Here is a 22,432-nt window from a genome sequence, read left to right on the forward strand (position 1 = left end):
GCAGAAGAGGGTGCCACTCCTGTCAGCTAAGAACAGGAAACTGAGGCTACATTTCGTACAGGCTCACCAAAATTAGACAATAGAAGATTGGAAAAACGTTGCCTGGTCTGATGAGTCTTGATTTCAGCTGTGACATTCAGATGGCAGGGTCAGAATTTGGTGTAAACATGAAAGCATGGATTCATTATGCCTTGCATCAACGGTTCAGACTTGTGGTATAATGGTGTGGGAGGTATTGTCTTGGCACATATTGGGCCCCTTAGTACCAATTGAATGGCATGGCCTACCTGAGTACTGTTGATGACCATGTCCATCCTTTTATGACTACAGTGTACCCATCTTCTGGTGGCTACTTCCAGCAGGATGATGCACATGAACTCAAATCATCTCAAACTGGTTTCTTGAGTATGACAAACAGGTTCACTGTAGTTAAATGGCCTCCACAGTCACCAGATCTCAATCTAATAGAGCATCTTTGGAATGTGGTGAAACGGGAGATCCGCATCATGGATGTGCAGGTGACAAATCTGCAGCAACCGCGTGAGGCTATTAGGTCAATATGGACCAAAATCACTGAGGCATGTTTCCAACACCTTGTTGAGTCTATGCCATGAAGAATTAAGGCAGTTCTGAAGGTAAAGGGGGACCAATCGGGTACTAGCAAGGTGTACCTAATAAGGTGGCCGGTGAGTGTATATCCACTTCCCGACCGGAGCACGCTGATGTACGCCGGCAGAATGGCACGGACAGGCGAATGGGCGTACAGGTAGGTCCCTTTAAATTTGCCGCTATGCCATCGCGTGCGCGCAGCTGGGGCAGGACCTCTGTCAGTCTGGGCCCCGCAGGGATACCCATGATGGTCTCATGGGGAGGAAGAACGGGGAGATGCTAAAGTAAACAAGCATCTCCCTGTTCTGCCTAGCAACTGTAACATTGATCTCTGCTCCCTGTGATTGGAGCAGAGATCAGTGATGTGTAAAACACAGCCATGCCCCCCACAGTTAGCAACACGCCCCTAGGACACACTTAACACCTACACTGCCACCTAGTGGTTAACCCCTTCACTGCCAGTGTAATTTACACAGGAATCAGTGCATTTGTATAGCACCGATTGCTGTATAAATGACAACGGTCCCAAAAATGTGTCAAAAATGGCCGATGTGTCTGCCATAATGTCGCAGTCACAATAAAAATCGCTGATCGTCGCCATAACTAAAAAAAAATTATTAATAAAAATGCCATAAAACTATTCCCTATTTTGTAAACACTATAACTTTTGCGCAACCCAATCAATAATCGCTTAATTCCATTTTTTTTACCAAAAATATGTAGAAGAATACGTATTGGCCTAAACTGAGGAAAAAAATGTTTTTTTTATACATTTTTGGGGGATATTTATTATAGCAAAAAGTAAAAAATAATGCGTTTTTTTTCAAAATTGTTGCTCTTTTTTGGTTTATAGCGCAAAAAATAAAGACCGTAACGGTGATCAAATACCACCAAAAGAACGCTCTATTTGTGGGAAAAAAAGGACGCCAATTTTGTTTGGAAGCCACATCGCATGACCGCGCAATTGTTAGTTAAAACGACGCAGTACCGAATCGCAAAAAGTGGCCTGGTCTTTGACCAGCAAAATGGTCCGGGGCTTATGTGGATATAATATGTGGTCATTTAAAAAAGTAATAAGGGTAAAATCACTAGTGAACGTGAAGAATTACACCACTTTTTTATTCCACTTTGCCATCTTTTAACAAATTACTTTCCTCCTTTTTCCCCTTCTGATAATGAGAACACTTACCTTGTACAGCATCAAACATACATGAGACCCATCTCTCCCAGTATAGTGGAATTTGCTGAAGGACAAAGGGATCACGTAGCCAACATAGTGGAGACAAGGGTGGTATTCAGTAGGGTGACCAGACATCCCCAGTTACCGGGGGACAGTCCCCGGACTGAGGACACTGTCCCCGGACCAAGTCTGTCCCTGGTTTTGTCCCCGGATTGCAATGACGTAGTGTGTGCGAGTGTGGGGGGGGGGGCAACCATTACTCTCGCCCCAGGCACAACATTTGGGGGGGGCGCAAAATTATTACTGTGCCCCCTAAGTGTGCCGTGTTGCGGCCATGTGAAGCATGCCTCCCTCCCTCAGCCCCCTAGACCCCCGATGAGGCATGTCCGACTCTCAGGCATTGCTCTGCAGCACCCCCCCCTCCTGTGGTCCAGCCTGTCCCAAATGATCCCTCTGGTGTGTGTGGTCCATGTGTGTGAGAACGGCGGAGGGGTGGTACAACAGCTCTTGGAGGAGCTTTTGGCAGGGAATACTGAGGAGCGACTGGGTGGCTGGACTCCAGAACATTACCCGGTGCTGGGGAGAGCCCTACTCTGATGGATGATCATAGAGGCCATAGGGAGGTGAGGAAAATCAACTGAACTATACTGTACATATATGTGGAGAGGGGGGGTGTGAGTAGTGCAGGAAGTAGGAGTCAGGTAGGTCAGTGTAGTGGTCAGGTAAGCCAATGTAATGGTCAGGTAGGTCAGTGTAAATATCAGGTAGGTCAGTGTAGCGGACAGTGTATAAATTAGGTAGTGTTGTGGTCAGTAGAGGAATCAGGTGGGTCAGTGTATTGGTCAAGTAGGTCAGTGTAGGAATCAAGTAAGTTAGTGTAGTGGTCAGTGTAGGAATCAGGTATGTAAATGTAGTGGTTAGGTACGTCAGTGTAGGAATCAGGTAGGTCAGTGAAGGAATCAGGTAGGTCAGTGTAGTGGTCAGTGTAGGAATCATGAAGGTTAGTGAAATAGTCAGGTAGGTTAGAGTAGTGGTCAGGTAGGTCAGTGTAGGAATCAGGTAGGTTAGTGTAGTGATCTGTGTAAGAATCAGGTTGGTCACTGTAGTGGTCAGTATAAGAATCAGTGTAGGAAGCAGGTAGGTTAGAGCAGTGGTCAGGTAGGTTAGTGTATGAACCAGGTAGGTTAGTGTAGGGATCTGTGTAAGAATCAGGTTGGTCAGTACTACTGTAAAAGCCAAAGGGTTCTCTAAAAGTCAGAGGGTTAGAAGGCGCAAATTTCTTGTCTTGCCCCGGGTGCTGACAACCCAAGCTACGTCACCGACTGCATATATAATTTTAGGAAAATATGCTTATAAAATAGTTTACCATTTTCCAATCAAAATAAATAAATATATCCTGGGATTTAATTTTTAAAATCTGGTCACCTTAGTATTCAGGGTCTTTTGTAAATGATTGATGTGCTTTAAGCTGGCCACAAGCATCTGATGACGGCAGTAGCTTTTGGTTGGATCTGGTGAAACATTAATGTCTATGGCAGAAGCAGACATCACTGGCCAACTGTTCTCTAGGAACTAAACTAGACAGGTGTGAAGACCTTGTCGTGTTACTTTTAGGTGGGTAAGCTGGTGGCACGTGGTGGTCCCTTTGTCCCATAGACAATAACATGAGTGTGTGTACAATCTAGTGGTGTATGTTTTGTGCCTATATTTGAACAAAAAAAAATTCTATTTGTGATTCATGAACAGCTAATGTCATCACAACAATTATGACTTCCACTTTCATAATTTGATAAGCTACGTTGTTTTTACAAAAGTTATGTAATACTGTATTTTACTAGAATGACATTACAGCTGCAGATATAAATGGTTTCTTTATTTATTATAATATGATATTTTAGCTATAAGTGACAGCTATTGTTTTTTCCACTATGAAATGAAAACATATGTCTCACTGTTCACCTTACCACTAGGCTAATGTTGGGGTTCATGGGAGTCACGGCCTTTCTGTCAATGTGGATAAGCAATACTGCAACCACAGCCATGATGGTTCCTATCGTGCAGGCAGTCCTCAGTCAGCTCAATAACACTGAGCAGGAGCCTTCCATATTGGAACCCGATGGACAAACCAACCCAGCAATGCAACTGGATGAAAAGGATGCCATTCCTATGATAGAAATGCCAAGTAAGAAATTTTTTTTTTTTTTATTAATAACTGCTTAAGCAGACCTATTCATTTATTCCTGGGGAGAATCTAGCAAGAAGAGCAAAACAATTTACTTGATCCTAAAGCTGAACACCAGTCACGTATTAATAAACACCGATGGATGTGGTTATGTATTTTTTTTACTCATAAAATGTATTTTAAATACAATTAGTATAAATACTTGAATTTGCCTTGAGTTCAGCCTCCTGTCATCCACTGTACAGCTGCACTCAAACTGGGAGAGGGAGGGCCAATCAGAAACCCAGTATCCACATAAGCTGACAAGGAGCATGCCGTCAGGAGAAGAGAGCAGAGAGACGAGAGTACTCCTTAAATAGTAACAAGGGTACAGTCAAAGTCTACCAGTAATTAGTGTGAGGTCCAAGGTTCCTAGATTTTGTGAAATCTGAACAGGCTAAGATTCAAAATGGCCACCAATTTGTCATATGTCCTGCACAAGTTAACCACTTCAGCTCTGGAAGACCCCCTTTATGAACCAGGAATTTTTTTGCGATACGGCACTGCGTTACTTTAACTGATAATTGAGCAGTTGTGTGACGCTGTACCGAAATAAAATTTGTGTCTTTTATTTCCCACAAATAGAGCTTTCTTTTGGTTGTATTTGATCCCTTCTGCGGGATGCTATAAACAAAAAAAGACCGACAATAAACTTGTCCCAAATGATCGGGGGTGTCTAGGTGGATATCACAGGACACAGCGGGTGTGGGTTGCCAGCAGCGGTCGTGCGCCCCAGACCTGGAAGTGCAGAATCACGTACAGATGCCGCAGTAAATGTACATGGGGTGGTTTGGCTCCTGGTTAATGCAAGACTTAAGCTCCCCAAAGGGGATATTTACAGTGGCTCTCTCCTGGACCTACCTATGGTCTGTTTTACATCAGTAAAAATATGAGAAAGTTAACCGAATTCTGATTTAGTACAGCCAGCCATCTTTTATTAAGGAGGTCTTCTATCAGGCTTTTTAAAAGGGGTTTATCTAGAATAGTATTGAACATTTGGGTAGCACTACACATCTTTCACTTGGATGTTATAAGTTGCACTGAGTGTATACAGCTGGATAAAACAAAAAATGTGTCTGTCTTTATTTCAGGCTAGAAAAGCAACAAAATGTGAATATTTTAAATGTGGGTGATTCTTTTCTGTACCCACTGTATATGGTTTGCATCAAAGTACAGTTGATAGTTAAGTTGATCTCTTTCATATGTGAATCTGGGATTCAGCCAGGCTGAGCCTGGCCTTGCAGTGTGTTAGTTGGGGATCAGCCTGTTCATGGTTATACGTCTGAGGGTTCCCGGATTTATATATGAAAGAGATCAACCAAATGCGGAAGCTTCAAGCTGGACCTTGATTCAAACCATATAAATCATCGGCATGCACACTGATTGGTGGCCATCTTGGATTTGGACATTATTGAGGTTGATGCTAAACAGCACTGTCTTTATGTTTTGAAGCTTGCAAGTGCAATTTTAATAAAAAAATCCTTTTACTTATTGGTACTGCACTATGGGGAGGGGGGGGGGGGGGGGGGAACGTGCTTATCTTGTACATGTACACCCTGGATGTTTAAACGCCTATAGGTCGTGGGTCATGGAGGAGGATTGTGGTCGTTTCTAAAGTGAAAGGCTTGGGTGCTATTTCCTGTGGGGTGCGAGCCAGGCCTTCTTAGCCAGCATCAGTGCCTGACCTCACAAATGCGCTTCTGGAAGAATGGTCAAACATTCCCATAGATACACTTCTAAACCTTGTGGACAGCCTTCCCAGAAGAGTTGAAGTTGTTATAACTGCAAAGGGTGGGCCAACTCAATATTGAACCCTACGGACTAAGACTGGGATGCCATTAAAGTTCATGTGCGTGTAAAGGCAGGTGTCCCAATACTTTTGGTAATATAGTGTATATTAATTTAAATTACACAAGATAATTTTTGTTATTTGATAATACAAATTTCATATGATTATCAATATAATTGGTACTGCTCATCACTTTCTATGACTTTATAAGCTGAAGTGTCTTTACTGGGTAATATCTGGTATTGCGTAATATGGATATTGATACATTTCACTATTGAATATCACTTTTTATGTGCTGCACTTTGTTATACATTATCATGTTGTATTTTTACTCAGAATGCAACACTGCATGTTTATGGCGTGAACAGGACACATAGAAAACAATTGTTTTTTTATGTGCCTTGAGGTTGATATGTAGATCTATGCAGATCAGTGCAACTCAACTGGCATTGTGTGAACAAGAATGAAAAAAAATATTTGGCACCTAGACAAGGCAACCTTAATTGTGTCATTGCAATATTGTTCAAAAAAGCCAAACAGATTGCGTCTAAGGTACAGACGTAAATTGCTCTCAAACGTACTTGAAGAGTCACTAAATAACCAGGACTACAAAATCCCACAAATAAAGAATTATAATGTATTTCAGGTTCCCACCACTTTGTGGGATTCACAAAGTAAAAAATATTTTCTTTAGTTTTCTATTGCATTAGACATGAGTTAATGTTAGTAGAGGAAATCCATTAAATCTCCTTGAAATATGTTTCTGGTCTGAGTTGTCTTAAAATTACTAATTGACCTTCTCCAATTAAACATTGACCCGAACTTTCGCTTACAAGTCAACGTGATCTTTTTGCAGTGGTGGACTTTTGATCTTTTGAACTATTGCTCTACAATGATTTAAATAGCATGCACATATGTACTATCAGCATCATATACTGTATGGTATACCATGGTGTCAGTAAATCACAACCATCAATTACATGGAAAAATTGGGGAGATTTTCACTTTTAAACATTGTTTTTCAACTAGTTGTTTGGATTACCATTAACCTGCCTGGCGGTAAGATTATGTCAATTTTTTGGTGCTGAAAGCGGTACAATTATTTTACATGGAAATTTGGCGTTTTATATTGTAGGCCTGTAATTCTTAAGAATAACACACTTAAATCTGTCCAAACCAGAGTCTAGTAGATATCCCGGGTATGATAAAGTGTAAAAAATGAAATCATAAATTATAATATAATAATAAACTATAAATAATTATACCTAATAATAATAATAATAATAATAATAATAATAATAATAATAAATATTCAATAATGTAATCAAATCAAAAACACTGACATTTGCTCAGTTGCAGAATTGTCATTGTCATTACTTTCAGTGTTTGATGACGGATTTCCCAACAAATCACTAACCCTCAATTCTGCAAGTGATACTAATTTATTATCGCTGTTTTCTAGCTGGTCTAAAACCAATTTTGATGTAAAGGGACAGTTTTGGTTGCTATGGACAATCTCCAGTTTCCAGGCAGAAAGAACAGTTTTTATAATATAAAACTACATGCAGGGCACCGGAGAAACCAATAGAGACAAAGGGGATGTGAAATAATTTCATACAGTAATGTAATCTGTAAGATTACAGTGTACTGTATGTATTGTGTGTTTCACTCTTTGAATTTGGCAACGCTCACAGGGAACGGAGCCCAGCTCCGCGATGAATGGAGGGGAGGACGAGCCGCTCGCACTGTGGGGAGACATCACAGGATCCAGGGTACAAGGTAAGTAAGCTCATCCTGGATCCTGCTATGCGATCCTGAGTCTGGCTCGGGGTTACTGCTTTTGGTTCTGAAATTCCACCCCGAGCCAGACTCGGAAATACCTCCAGGAAGGTTAAACATTAATTTAAAAGGCCAGTTCATCCAAAATTGATAGATGTTTTTATTATTATTATTATTATTATTATTATTATAATACAGGTTTTATATAGCACCAACAGTTTGTGCAGAGCTTAACAAAATAAAGGCAGATATTAAAGTTACATTGCAATTTGGTACAAGAGGAATCAAAGGGCCCTGCTCATTAGAGCTTACTATCTAAACAGGAAGGGTCAATTGATACAAAAAGTAATAGCTGTGGAGATGAGCTGATGGAGGAAGTAAAACAGTGTTAGTTAGAAGCAGGATAGGCTTCTTTAAAGGGTTTTCAGGGATTGTCTAAAAATGAATAGATTAGGGGACACTCAGACAGATTGGAGTAGGGAGTTCCAAAGGATGGGAGAAGCTCTGGAGAAATCCTGGAAGCGAGCATGGGGGGAGGTGACAAGGGAGCTAGAGAGCAGGAGGTCTTGGGAGGACCAAAGAGAGTGGCTTGTTTGATATTTTGGGACTAGGTTAGTGATATAGCTGGGGGCAGAGTTAAGAATGGCTTTTTAAATTATTGTTAGTACTTTGAATTTTATTGCGTTGGGTGAGTAGAAGCCAGTGGAGGGATTGGCAGAGAGGGGTGGAGGACACTGAATGGTTGGTAAGGTGGATGAGTCTTGCGGTGGCATTCATTATGGACTGAAGGGGGATAGTGTATGTAAAGGTAATCCAATGAGGAGTGAGTTGCAGTAGTCGAGGCGAGAGATGACCAGGGAGTGAATTAGAAGCTTGGTGGTGTCATTAGTTAAAAAGGGGCATATTCTGGAAATGTTGCGGAGGCTAAGGCGGCATGATTTGGACAGGGATTGTATGTGGGCCTGAAAGAACAGTTCAGAGTCTAAGATTACCCCTAGCACCCTGACAGGTGGGGGCGGACTGATAGTTGTGCCATTGATCTTGACAGATAAATCAAGGGAAGGGACATGGGGAGGAAATATTAAGAGGTAATTTTTACATTCAGTTTGAGGAAGTGGTGTGACATCCAGGCTCATATGTCTGTTAGTAAATCAGTGATGCATGAGGAGATTGATGGGGTGAGCTGAGGGGCAGAGAGATAGATTTGGGTGTCAACTGCATATAAATGATAGTGGAAGCCATGGGAGGCTATCAGCTGAACCAGGAGGACGCGTAGATCAAGAATAGTAGAGGTCCAAGAACAGAATCTTGGGGGGGCCCCAACGGTGTTTGGAGTTGGAGAGGAGGAAGTGGAGTTGTAAGTGTCACTGAAGGTGCGATGGGATAGGTAAGATTCAAACCGTGGGAGAGTGCAGCCATGGAGACCAAGCAAATTTGTTTTTAAAGCTGTGATTTTTCTTCAGCCAGCACTGGAGTACACTGGGGGTAGACAGAGCAAACACCAAAAAGAGCTGGGAGAGATGGAGGGCATGGTGGAGAGTGCTGGAGGAGACGGAGGGCAATAGGGGAGATGGAGAGAGTGCTGGAAAAAGTTTTGGGAGCTGGAGGCAGGGCCGTCTTTAATACTGATTGGACTCTGGGCAAAACTTTTCTTGCCCCCCCCTTCCATGCAGTTTTTCTCTCCACCTGCTCTGAGACATACAATAAATAACAGCTAGACTCAAAATCGGTTTACTGAATCAGGCAGCTATTGCAATTGATTGCTGGAGGTTACAGTGTATCATTACTGCTCACTGACTGGTTGCTAGAGGTTACAGCACATCATTACAGCTCACTGATTAGTTACTAGAGGTTACAGCACATGATTTCTGCTTGTTGATCGGTTGCTAGAGATTACTATGGATATGACCTCAGGGGGGCATGATATACATATCAATTCCACTATTTACATATGAATGTTGCCGCTATTTACATATGAATTCCGGTAAGGTACATGTAAATACAGGATCTGCAGGTGAGTCATCTGTACACGACAATAGAGCAGAGCTGCGGCAGCATTAGTAGCACCACTTCACACTGAGATATTGGGACACAGCACGGGACTATAACCTCAAGGGACAATGGAATTTAATCCAGGATAGTTGCCAAGTATGAGGCAGCTGCTTTGGGCCCCACAACAATGACAGGGCCCAGGGTAGCTGCCCCTTTTGGCCTGCCTTAAAAACGGCCCTGGTTGGAGGGCAGGGCGAAGAGTGATGGAGGGATGAGGTTAATAATTTGAAAGCAAGAGCAGAGACATTGTAGCTGTCAGCCCTGATCCTGGGACACAGAAGGGGTGGGACAGCTAAATGAAAAAAAGGGACTGTCCTGGCAAATCCAGGACTGGATGGAAAGTATGCATATGATTGTCTCCTTGTGCTGCTTTTCCCTCCCTAAGTCTGAGCTCTTATATACAGGTCTGCTAGAGGCTATTAACTGGTCAAATTTAGGTGCTTACATTAAAAAAAACGAATTCATGTTTTATTGAATATAGATTCACAATTATGTGTCTATTTTATATTTGCCAGGAGTTTAGCATTAAAGAAAACATGTTCTAAAAAAGTACATAGGCTTTCACTGAAAATAGTTGTAATTCAATGGCTTCCATACTTTAATGCACTTATTCTATCTGTTTCTATTTCTCCAGTAGTAGCAAATGGCCACACGCAGGAAATCTCCATAGAGGATAAAGAGAAAAAGAAGAACAAGCATATTAATAAAGGCATGATGCTGTGCGTCTGCTATGCAGCTAGTATAGGAGGTACAGCAACATTAACAGGAACAGGGCCAAACCTTGTACTGAAAGGACAGTTTAGCTCGTAAGTACATGGACCAATTTATCAGTGTAATATTCTGGGGAAAAAATAGAGCTGTTTTCCAAAGAAACCAATCACTTTTCTATTTTCATGTGATAACTTTAAAATCATGTTCCCTCTGTATTTTCCTGCAGTTTTGCAGTGCTATTTAAGGTTATGTGTAAGCTGTCATCATAGGGTACCATGCTGTGTATTAATATCACTATAACTGCAAAGTGACCAGTTATGGACCTTGCTTTGTGCACTGGTCCAAATCATTTGGTGGAGGGGGGATTATGGTGTGGGGTTGGGCTTGGCCCCTTAGTTCCAGTGGAGGGAACTCTTAAGGCGTCAGCATACCAAGACATTGGACAATTTCATGCTCCCAACTTTGTGGGAACAGTTTGGGGATGACCCCTTCCTGTTCCAACATGACTGCGTACTAGTACAAAAAGCAAGGTCCATAAAGACATGGATGAGCGAGTCTGGGGTGGAGGAACTTGACCGGTCTGCACAGAGTCCAGACCTCAACCCAATAAAACACCTTTGGGATAAACTAGAGTGCAGACTGCAAGCCAGGCTCGGCTAACATCAGTGCTTGACATCACAAATGTGCTTCTGGAAGAACGGTTAAATATTCCCATAGGCACATTCCTAAACTTTCTGTGCGTGTAAAGGCAGGTGTCACAATACTTTTCACAATATAGTGTATCAAAAAGAAAGAAGATCAGACTATCTGAACCTAAGATCAGACTATATAATCAATTTGCAATTATGTCTGCAAATCTTGGCTTTAAATGTAAAACCAGAGCCTGCCCATTTTTGTGTAGATAGATTAATTTGCCCAGATTTGGTCAGGTTTATGTTAAAGAAAAATTTGAATCCCGAGCCTTTACAACTTATTCGTGCAGTCCTGCATGTTGACTGCATCATAGATCCACCATATTTTGGGACAGATGTTATCTGATACCACTTAAAAGCTAAAGCCCCATACACACTATCAGATTTTCTGCTGAGTTTTTCCTTCAGATTTACCAAAACCATATAATATGAGGTCAAACCTTAGGCGTTTCAATGTGTATGCAATCAGGCAGGCCCTTGTACTACATGGTTTTGGTAAATCTGAAGGAAAAACTGAGAAGAAAATCTGATAGTGTGTATGGGGCTTTAGAAATCTAAAACATGTACATTCATCGATGTAAATAAATACGATCAAATTCTTATGATTATCTTCCAGCTTTTTTTTCCCTAGCTATCTATATGTAAGGTCCAACTAAGCTATTGACATTTTTTTCAAGTCACACTGGCCCAAAAGGACTGGTGATTTGTCATGATGACGATGATTTCCACAGTCTAGTTAAGCGAGTATTGGGACATACTGGGCAATCTATTGGGGGTCTGAAACCAGAAAAGGGTTAATTTCTGACCCAGAATAAATATTGTTGTATGTAAAGTTCTGGTGGCTGTTTAAGGCTTCATGCACACTAGACACTCAAAAAACTTTAAAACGCTGGATAAAAAAACAATTTTTCAGTGTTTAGGAGCATCTGCAAAAGTGTTTAGAAGCTCTTCCATTTTATAAAGGAGTGGGCATCCTTAATAACCAGTGAATAGTTGGTTGTCAAGGAGTGGGAAAGGCGGCCACCACATCCTTAGCAACGGATGGGTCATCCACACGCGACGCTGGCTCCCGCTGTCTGACAGCTCCACCGCTTCCTGATGCTAAATAAACCCCACCCCCTTGTGCTGTCATCGACCCAGCGTGCACCAATCGATGACGTCGCAAGGGACAGGGTCAGCTGGTTACGTCATTGGGTAAGCCAGGATTCCGATAAGCCCTCCCAAATGCAGACCCCCCACAACCACTGCCCAGTGTGGGAAAGAGGCACTTGTGCCCATCAACATCAAGCGCCCCCATGTTGAGGTCATGTGGCCTGATATGGTCCAAAAGGTGGGTCGCTCGTTTGTCACCCCTTTTCCTGGACTGCCAGGCTGTATGCTTGAATAAGGGTCTGGTATGGATTTTGGGGGGGGGGGGGGGGCCACAGCACAGAGCTCCTTCTCTCTCCAGCAATGTCCACTTCTCGCTATTGGCTCCCGCGGCTGTCAATCAATGTCAGTCAGCCAATCAGGGGAGAGAGGCGACGGGGCCAGGCCGGGGCTCCATGTCTGAATAGATATACGGAGCTCTGACTCAGCTTGGGTAACAACCTGTAGCAAGCTGCTGGCTGAGGGGCACTTAAAGGAGGGAGGGGCCATGAACATCAAAGGGAGACCCGAGAAGAGGAGGATCTGGGCTGCTCTGTGCAAAACCAAATGCACAGAGGAGGTAAGTATACCATGTTTGTTATTTAAAAAAATAAATATAAAAAAACAGCCTTTACAATCACTTTAACCCTCGTGGGCATGGCGTTCACCAGAGCTTCACAGGTAAAAAATATTGTGTTTTTTTTCTAAATTGTTGCTCTTCTTTTGTTTATAGTGCAAAAAATAAAAATCGCAAAGGTTATCAAATACCACCAAAAGAAAGCTCTATTTGTGGGGAAAAAAGAATGTCAATTTTGTTTGGGTGCAATGTCGCACAACGTCGCAATTGTCAGTTAAAGCGAAACACAGTGCCATATCGCAAAAAGTGCTCTGGTCGGGAAGGGGGTAAATCCTTCTGGGGCTGAAGTGGTTAATGTCTAAACCGCGGGCAACAAAAGTGAGTACACCCCTGAGTGAAAATGTCCAGATTGGGCCCAACATGTTAATATTTTGTGTGTCCACCATGTTTTTTCCAGCCCTGCCTTAACCCTCTAGGGCATGGAGTTCACCAGAGCTTCACAGGTTGCCACTGGAGTCCTCTTCCACCAGGGGCGTAACTATAGGGGGTGCAGCAGTTGCGACCGCAACTGGGCCCTGTGCTGCAGGGGGCCCATGCAGCCCCCTCTACATATGGCCGGCAGCAGCATAGGCAGCTAGGGGTACCAATGCACCATGCACACGGGTGGCTGGAGGTGGAGGGTGACTAGCAGAGCTCCATGCTCGACTATCGCATTGGCTGCTCTTTAGTTGTGCCTTCCCTGCATGACCTGCGTCCTCAGCCGGCTCCTCAGAGTACCCCTCTGCTGCTCCATGCATTGCCACTCAGTCCGATGTCTGTTCTCCCCAGCCAGACAGGGACAGTCCCCCAATGGGGCACCTAAAAAAAAAAACTACTGATACCAGCGGTGGAACTACAGGGCTCACAAAGGTCATACCTGTGACCACACCCTGGAGTTCCACCGCCGGACTCGGAGGGAAGGGCCCTGGCTGGGGTTCAGGGGGGCCCTTCATGGTTTCTTGCATCGGGGCCCTGAAGGTTCTAGTTACGCCACTGTCTTCCACTACTTCATGATGACATCATGGTGGATGTTAGAGATCTTGCACTCCTCCACCTTCCGTTTGAGGATTCCCCACAAATGCTCAATAGAGTTTAGGTCTGGAGACATACTTGGCTAGTCCAACACCTTTACCCTCAGCTTCTTTAGGCCAACTTGGAAGTGTGTTTGGGGTTTTTATTATGCTGGAATACAGCCCTGCGGCCCAGGGATCATGATCAGCTTCAATATATCACAGTACATGTTGGCATTCATGGTTCCCTCAATGAACTGTAGCTCCCCAGTGCCAGCAGCACTCATGGAGCCCTAGACCATGACACTCCCATCACCATGCATGACTGTAGGCAAGACACATTTGGCTTTGTACTCCTCACCTGGTTGCTGCCACACACGCTTGACACGCTTGATCTGAACCAAATAAGTTTATCTTGGTCTCATCAGATCACAGGACATGGTTCCAGTAATCCATGTCCTTAGTCTGCTTGTCTTCAGCAAACAGTTTGTGGGCTTTTTTGTGTATCATCTTTAGGAGAGGCTTCCTTCTGGAACGACAGCTATGCAGACCAATTTGATTGCAGCGTGTGGCGTATGGTCTGAGCACTGGCAGGCAGGCCCCCCACCCCTCCAACCTCTGCAGCGATTCTGGCAGCACTCATACATCTATTTCCCAAAGACAACTTCTGGATATGACGCTGAGCTCATGTACTCAAATTCTTTGGCCGACCATGGGGAGGCCTATTCTGAGTGGAACCTGTCCTGTTAAACTGCTGTATGGTCTTGGCCACCGTGCTGCAGCTCAGTAAACAAATTGAAAAATACTGAACCCCCCCCCCCCCCCATCAATTGCAGCCTCACTGTGCCCATCAAATGCAGCCATTGTGCCCATCAAATGCAGCAACTGTGCCCATCATATACAGCCACTTGTTCTCATCATATGCAGCCACTTGTGCCCATCAAACACAGACACTTGTGCCCATCAAACACAGCCACTGAGCCCATCATATGCAGCCACTGTGCCCATCATATGCAGCCATGTGTGCCCATCATATGCAGCCACTGTGCCCATCATGTGCAGCCACTTGTGCCCATCATGTGCAGCCACTTGTGCCCATCATGTGCAGCCACTTGTGCCCATCATATTCAGCCACTTGTGCTTATCAAATGCAGCCACTTGTGCCCATCATATGCAGCCACCTAGGCCCATCAAATGCAGCCACTTGTGCCCATCATATGCAGCCACTTGTGCCCATCATATGCAGCCACTTGTGCCCATCATATGCAGTCATTGTGCCCATCATATACAGCCACGTGTGCTCATCATATGCAGCCACTGTGCCCATCATATGCAGTCACTATGCCCATTATGTGCAACCACTTGTGCCCATCATATGCAGCCACTTGTGCCCATCATAGTCAGCCACTTGTGCCCATCATATGCAGTCACTATGTCCCTCAAACACAGCCATTGTGCCCGTCAAATGCAGCCACTTGTACCCATTAAATACAGCCACTTGTGCCCATCAAATGCAGCCACTTGTGCCCATCATATGCAGCCACTTGTGCCCATCATATGCAGCCATTGTGCCCATCATATGCAGCCACATGTGCCCATCATATGCAGCCACGTGTGCTCATCATATGCAGCCACTTGTGCCCATCATATGCAGTCACTATGCCCATTATGTGCAACCACTTGTGCCCATCATAGTCAGCCACTTGTGCCCATCATAGTCAGCCACTTGTGTCCATCATAGTCAGCCACTTGTGCCCATCATATGCAGCCACTGTGCCCATCAAACACAGCCACTGTGCCCATCATATACAGCCATTGTGCCCGTAAAATGCAGCCACCTGTATCCATTAAATACAGCCACTTGTGCCCATCAAATGCAGTCACTTGTGCCCATCATATGCATCCACTTGTGCCCATCAAATGCAGCCCCTTGTGCCCATCATACGCAGCCACTGTGCCCATCAAATGCAGCCACTGTGTCCATAATATGCTGCCATTGTGCCCATCAAATGCAGCCACTTGTGTCGGACATATGCAGCCACTTGTGCCCGTCATATGTAGCCACTTGCAGCCACTTGTGCCCAGTATATGCAGTCACTTGTGCCCATCATATGCAACCACTGTGAATTAGCTGACTGCAGTCCATCCCCCAGACATTGGCCCTATAGGAGGTGATGGGCCCCTTGCCTTGACACTGGTGTGGCTGGTTTGGGTCTCGGCCTCTATACAGCTGTGATGCCCAGGCTTCTTGCGATCTTTCTTGGAGCCGGTCCTTGTAGCAGGCGGCAGCGAGTATGGGCTCTGATTCTACTATCGACTATGGAGGGGGTGGTGTCGGCGGTGTCTGTCTTGATGAAGCCTGTGTAGGGTGGCCGCGGTGCCCTGGGATATGGTGGTAGTCTGGTGTGGAGAGTTGGACTCATCGGAGTCCCTGCAGTAGATGATCCCGCTCTAAGAGACATGGATCTCAGTGCACAAGAGTGGCGGCGACACTCCAACGCATGTCTCCTTCTCTTCCTAAGTGGCAGGCATCCAATAGGGTGGCCTGGGGCTTTGGCCAATCAGGAAACAGGTCTGACGCCTTCTGATTGGCGAGAAGGAAGTTTAGTGTGAAAATAGCGAAAATTTATTTGCTATCGTTACACAATTGGGTGGGATCAGGGCGCACTCTCTGCGCCCGAGCCCACCTTATTTTGAAGCCTATTAGAGCCTCTGGCTCTAATCTTTCTAATCTGGTGCTTCAAAAAGTACCACCCTCCCACCCCCACCTTAGGAATCCATGCATCCGGCGTCCTGAAAGAGGCCGGGGACATGGATGGGGGGGGGGGGGCGACACCGTGCGCCCACAGTGCACGAGCCGCCACTGGTGAACTTCCAATAAACAAGTATGAGAGAGTGAGAGGGATAACATTGAATTTAATACACCTGCTCACCATTGACACCTGAGACCTTGTAACACTAATGAGTCACATGACACTGGGGAGGGAAAATGGCTAATTGTGTCCAATTTGGACATTTTCACTTAGGGGTGTACTCACTTTTGTTGCCAGCGGTTCAGACATTAATGGCTGTGTGTTGAGTTATTTTGAGGGGACAGCAAATTTACACTGTTATACAAGCTGTACACTCACTACTTTACATTGTAGCAAAGTGTCCTTTCTTCAGTGTTTTCATATGAAAAGATATACAGTAATAAAATATTTACAAACATATGAGGGGTGTACTCACTCTTGTGAAATACTGTATATATTATACATTCTTTTTCGTTCAACCACAGGGTTATACAAAAAAAAAGTGCCGATTCCCCCATCCACACATTTGAGGTGGATGGGGGAATCACTCCCACCGTGCTATTGTGTTCTCACGGCGGGAAGCCGTGAATCGTAATTCGGTCGGTTCAGCAGGGAATTTCGATTCATGTCTGACTGGCTTTAGCTTAGTGAATAAGGTAAAGCTAGCAGAAAATTCACGTGGCAAGAAATATATACTAAACTAAGCTACTTGCAATATTGGCCTAGTGCTATCTATCATACATGCTATAAAATTTGATGAGAATTTCTGAGCTGTTTTGATTCTATTTCAGGATTTTCCCTCAAAATGGTGATATATTGAATTTTGCCTCTTGGTTTGGATTTGCTTTCCCTAACATGATTGTGATGTTGTGCATTGCCTGGCTGTGGCTCCAGTTATCCTTCATGGGATTCAAGTAAGTTACATCTCTTATGACTACAATATTAATTTGTAAACAAACACTGATTTAATTTAATTAAAATGATCTACAAATAATATCAAACAAGACCCCTTTCACACTGAGGCACTTGAAAACTGCCCATAAAACGCTGTGCACTTTTGCTGCGCTTTCAATCACTTTGGAGGCGTTATCGGTGCTTTTTTGAAGGTCACTTGACTTAAAAGGCGCTTTTGTAGCGTTTTTCGTGCACTTCCCATTCATTTCAGTGGAGAAGGGGCACTTTTGAGGCACTTTTTAGCACTCCAAACATGCTCCAAAGATGCTGCTTGCAGGAGTTTTTTCACTGCCCCAGTGTGAAAGCATTCATTGATCTTAATAGAAATATGTTTTCTTGAGCTTTTCAGGTGCTTTTTTTTTAGCACAAAAGCTCCTGAAAAGCGCATCAGTGTTAAATAATAAATAAAAGGAATTGAAAATAAGATATTCATCCTGGACTGGGGGAGGTATTAACCATGGATTGGGGTGAGTTCTAGATGAGTGTGCAGGAGTAATGAGGAAGGGAAGCAGAGATAAGCTGTAGTTGGGGTGAAGTTGTGGATGAGAGATGCAGAGGTGAGTAGTTGACAGGGGATACAAAAGTGAGTTGTAGATGGGGGGATGCTAAAGTGATCTGTGGACAGGGGTGCAGAGTTGAGCTGTGGACGGAGGAAGAGGAGGTTGGCTGTGGAAGGGAGGTGAAGAGGTGTGCTGTGGATGGAGGTAGAAGAGGTGAGCGGTGGACAGGGGAAGAAGTGAACTGGGAATTGGTGTAGAAGAGTTGAGTTTTGCAACGCAGGAAGAAGAGGTGAGCTGTGAATGGGGGGGATAGGTGAACAGTGGATGAGAGGTGCAGAGGTGATCTGTAGACAGGGAGAACAAAGGTGAGCTGTGAATGGGGGGTGGGGGTATGTGGAGGTGAGCAATAGATGGTTATTTTGGGGGGGGGGGGGGATTGTAAGTGCTGTCCCTTGTGCTGATTCTTTTACTGTGCTCTGTGTGATGCACACACAGGGCTGGTGCAAGGATTTTTGACACCCTAGGCGAAACCTAATTTTGCCGCACCCCCCTCTTGGCCCCACCCCATTTGCCCTGCCCATGTGTACCCCACATTTTTAATGAAGTGCCCATCAAATGCAGTCTCACCAGTGCCCATCAAATGCAATCTCACCAGTGCCCATCAAATGCAGTCTCACCAGTGCCCATCAAATCCAGCCTCACCAGTGCCCATCAAATCCAGCCTCACCAGTGCCCATCAAATCCAGCCTCACCAGCGCCCATCAATGCAGCCTACCAGTGCCCATCAATGCAGCATACCAGCGCCCATCAATGTAGCCTACCAGTGCCCATGAATTAATGTTTGCTTGCTTCCATTCATTTGGGAGTCGGGACACAGATACATTGCTCCGCCACCGCTGCAACTCTGAGACCATGGAGTTGAATTGCCAAAACTGGAGAGTGCAAAATCTGGTGCACCTGTACATGGTAGCCAATTAGCTTATAGCTTCTGCTTGTTCAATTAAGCTTCAGCAATAAAACCTGGAATCCGATTGGTTAGTTTTAGTTAATCGATCCCTATGTACAAACAGAGCGGCGGCTGCCTGATGATCCTGGGACTTAGCTGTGTGTTGAAGAGAGTAGGAACACCAGTGGCCGGGCGCCCTAGGCAGCAGTGCGCCCTAGGCGGCTGCCTTGTTTGCCTAGTGGTAGCACTGGCCCTGTGCACAAACCTCAGCACTGCACAGAACACACTTCGGAGCCAAATGCATTAGGTGAGTGTGGTACTCTGTGTGCCGGACATTCCTAAACCTTGCACCTTGTGCAATGCACAGGTTATTTGGCTCCACTTTACTTATCCCCCCCCAAGGATAGGCAGTATTGAGAGTGGGGAGTTGGCCAGGAAAGGTGAGTTCCTGTACCTTTTCTCTGAGAAAAGGACCCTGCTTAGCCATATCTGTTATGGGGAAAATTAACCATTTCTAAATGCAGAGCATATGAATATCCTTTGCTCATAGTTGTGACATCAGGATTTCATCTTTGTATGCTGCAAATTAAGCCCCCTGTTGATATCATATACATTATTACACATGTTTGTGGAGGATCTTTAAATACAGTACCTTTGAGGTACAAAGGTAGCTTACGGTGATTCCCACCTATCCAGGAAAGGAGGAGGACAATACAAGGCCCAACAATGCTGGAGACTATTGGGATTGAATCATTGGTCCCATTAATGTATAACAAGGCAAAACTTGTTTGTATAGTTTTGGATAGAGGAGAGAGGGATTAAAACCCCTGTCAGTTTTTATTGCTGCCTGTGTCCCTGTTAGGGAGCTTAACCCTCTCTATTTGTTCTATGTATCATTATCATTGAAAGTGAAAGCAAAAGAATATCCCAAATTTGGTTTTGTCCCTAAAAAAGTAATGGGGGGGGGATCTCCCAATGGGGACATTAGTTCAAGTGATCTGGGGGGCCCCAAGAGATTCTCCTAATTTGCAGGGATTTACACTCACTTCCTGTTTTGACTATGGGAAAGGAAGTGAAGGTAAATGCCCCAATGGGACAAAGGTGATAAAAATAAACCTTACAGAGGTTTTAACTTTCCCTTATTCTATCCAAAAAGAAAAAAAAGTTTTGCCTACAGTTTCACTTTCAGCATTGTGTTCTCCTCTTTGTATTTTTCAAGTATTATTATGCTATACAGGATTTATAGTACCATTGGATGTAGGTAAAAAAAAACTGTCACTTTAAAGAAAGAAAAATAAACTGTATCCTGGTGTATTTAGGTTAATGAATTGTGCCACTTCATTTTTGAGGATTTACACATCCCAAAAAGAATGCCATAAAAAATAGTGTATTCCCTTTTTATTAATTAAAACATATACCTGCAAAGTGCGCACTTACATAAAATAATAAAACAATGTGCATTCAAATGCCGTTCCACACACCGTAAGTGCCGCTTGCAGAAGTGATATCACAACGTAAAACCCTGCCAAATGCACTTCGTCCTATCTTATGTACCTTAGCAGCCATATCCCATTGGTCAGTACCCAATTGATAGGTCCCCCCAGCGCCATCTTATGCATGTACAGCATTACAATACCATACAATTCGAACATAGGACTAAACTATCATAGACAACATTAAAATCCAATAATACATATCATTTGTTTAAAATATTAATGAGCATAAAATGTTAAAATATTGCTAACAACCCATAAAAAAACAACACCTAGTCTAAACTTACCATAAATATAATATAACATTAAAAAAGAATGAGGCAACAGTTTAAAGCTTACCGATATTTAACCCATAAGGTTGCAATGTATTTATCTGGTACATCCACTTGGTCCCAACATCTCCTGTTAATTATTCTTGACCTTGTCAATACCATAAAAGACTAAAAGACCCAGGCCCTTGGTATGGAAATCTCAGAAATGCCTAGAAACACTGTATTTATGGAAACCTTTCTTAATATTATCAATGTGTTCCCTACATAGCAAGGAGGTACCTCCGGAGACAGGGGGCAAGCTTACATTCACCCCAGGGCTAAGTCTATGGCTCTAATGGGAAGTTAGAACAGAATTTGGGCACCAGTCACTTTGTATATTTGCAATGCATTAATAAGGAACTTGAAAGAAGTAATAGGAGAGAGGATTAAGGGAGGTTTCAGATACCATTTGCAGATCACTTACAGACTCTTTGAATCCAAAGGTATAGGATAGGTCTCTCACACAATCCTAGCAGCCAGTAGCACTCCTAGATAAGCCTATCTCACAGACTTAGCAGCCAGGAGCTAGTTACCATGGTTTAAATTGTAGAATAGGATTTAGCTTCACAGTGTCAGAACCTTTAAGCCATCCGGCAACACTGTAAGAGTAGTTTTGGTATAGGTGCATCCTCCAAATGAGTTACCAGGCCCTCCTGAGAGACCAGCATTCATCCTGGCTCTCTCCAGCAAGGGTCCTCCCCTGGATCTCCTCAGCTTGGCTAGGCTTCTTCCACACAGGCAAGACAGCCTAAGGACCACCACAGGATTAGTAGGCCAGGAGGGCCAGAGGTAAGAAGAAAGAGAGCACATAGCTCAGCCCAATAAATACCCCCTTTCCAGAATGCACAGCAGCCAGGAACCTCCCACTAGGCTGTTCTGGAATATTCATTACATAGCTCAACCTAGTTGTAATTCTCATTCTGTACTGGCTTGTGGTACCAATGACACCTACTGGCAAAAGGGGGAAATGCACAACTCAATTAAGTTTAGAGCAGAACCAAATAAATTATACAATCAAATCTGAGCTGTTTACAGCTCAGCCAAAAACAAAATTTACACTAGACTACTAAATTTGTTCATTTTTGTTTCATTTGTTTTTTTTGCTTTTTTCGGGAATTTTCACATTTCGATTTTTCGGATTTCCAAATTTTGAATTTTTGGATTTCTAAATTTTGGATTTTCAGAATTCCAAATCTTTGGATTTTCGGAACTCCGAATTTTCGCAATTCGGGAATTCAAAGATTTGAAAGTCCAAAAATGTGAAAATCTGAAAAAAAGAAAGAAAATCAGTTTAATTAATAACTAACTATTAAATTAACGAGTACAAATTTATCCGAAGTTACGAATTATCTGAAATAACGAATGCCGCATCTAAACAAATGGAACGGAACTAATTAATAATAAATAATTAATAATAATAAAAAGGTTTTATTATTATTATTATTATTAGATCGTTACATTCCATTTGGTTAGATGTGGCATTCGTTATTTCAGATAATTCATAACTTTGGATAAATTCGTACTCGTTACATTCACTAACAGACAAATTTGAAAGGGAATTCCAAATCTATAATGTAATAGTTAGTTATTATTTAGAATTAAATAGATTTTCTTTCTTTTTCCTGATTTTTGAATTTCGAAAATCCGAA

The 22,432-nt window shown here is 43.5% G+C and overlaps 1 protein-coding gene across 3 annotated transcripts in view; it reads left to right on the plus strand.

Moving 5' to 3' along the window:
- The window catches only part of SLC13A5 (solute carrier family 13 member 5), a 178,676-nt gene that overhangs the window by 122,895 nt on the left and 33,349 nt on the right, over window positions 1-22,432 (plus strand). For 2 of the 3 annotated variants that reach the window (XM_077480450.1, XM_077480449.1), the window contains exons 5-7: window positions 3,760-3,971; window positions 10,265-10,436; window positions 17,371-17,493. In XM_077480450.1, coding sequence (XP_077336576.1) covers window positions 3,760-3,971; window positions 10,265-10,436; window positions 17,371-17,493 — 507 coding nt within the window. The remainder of the gene's footprint in view (window positions 1-3,759; window positions 3,972-10,264; window positions 10,437-17,370; window positions 17,494-22,432) is intronic. The other variant, XM_077480452.1, reaches the window with a different exon arrangement.

Source organism: Lithobates pipiens, unplaced genomic scaffold, assembly GCF_037356315.1.
Source record: "Lithobates pipiens isolate NorthernLeopardFrog02 unplaced genomic scaffold, aLitPip1_a1.2 Scaffold_16, whole genome shotgun sequence".
NCBI lineage: Eukaryota > Metazoa > Chordata > Amphibia > Anura > Ranidae > Lithobates > Lithobates pipiens.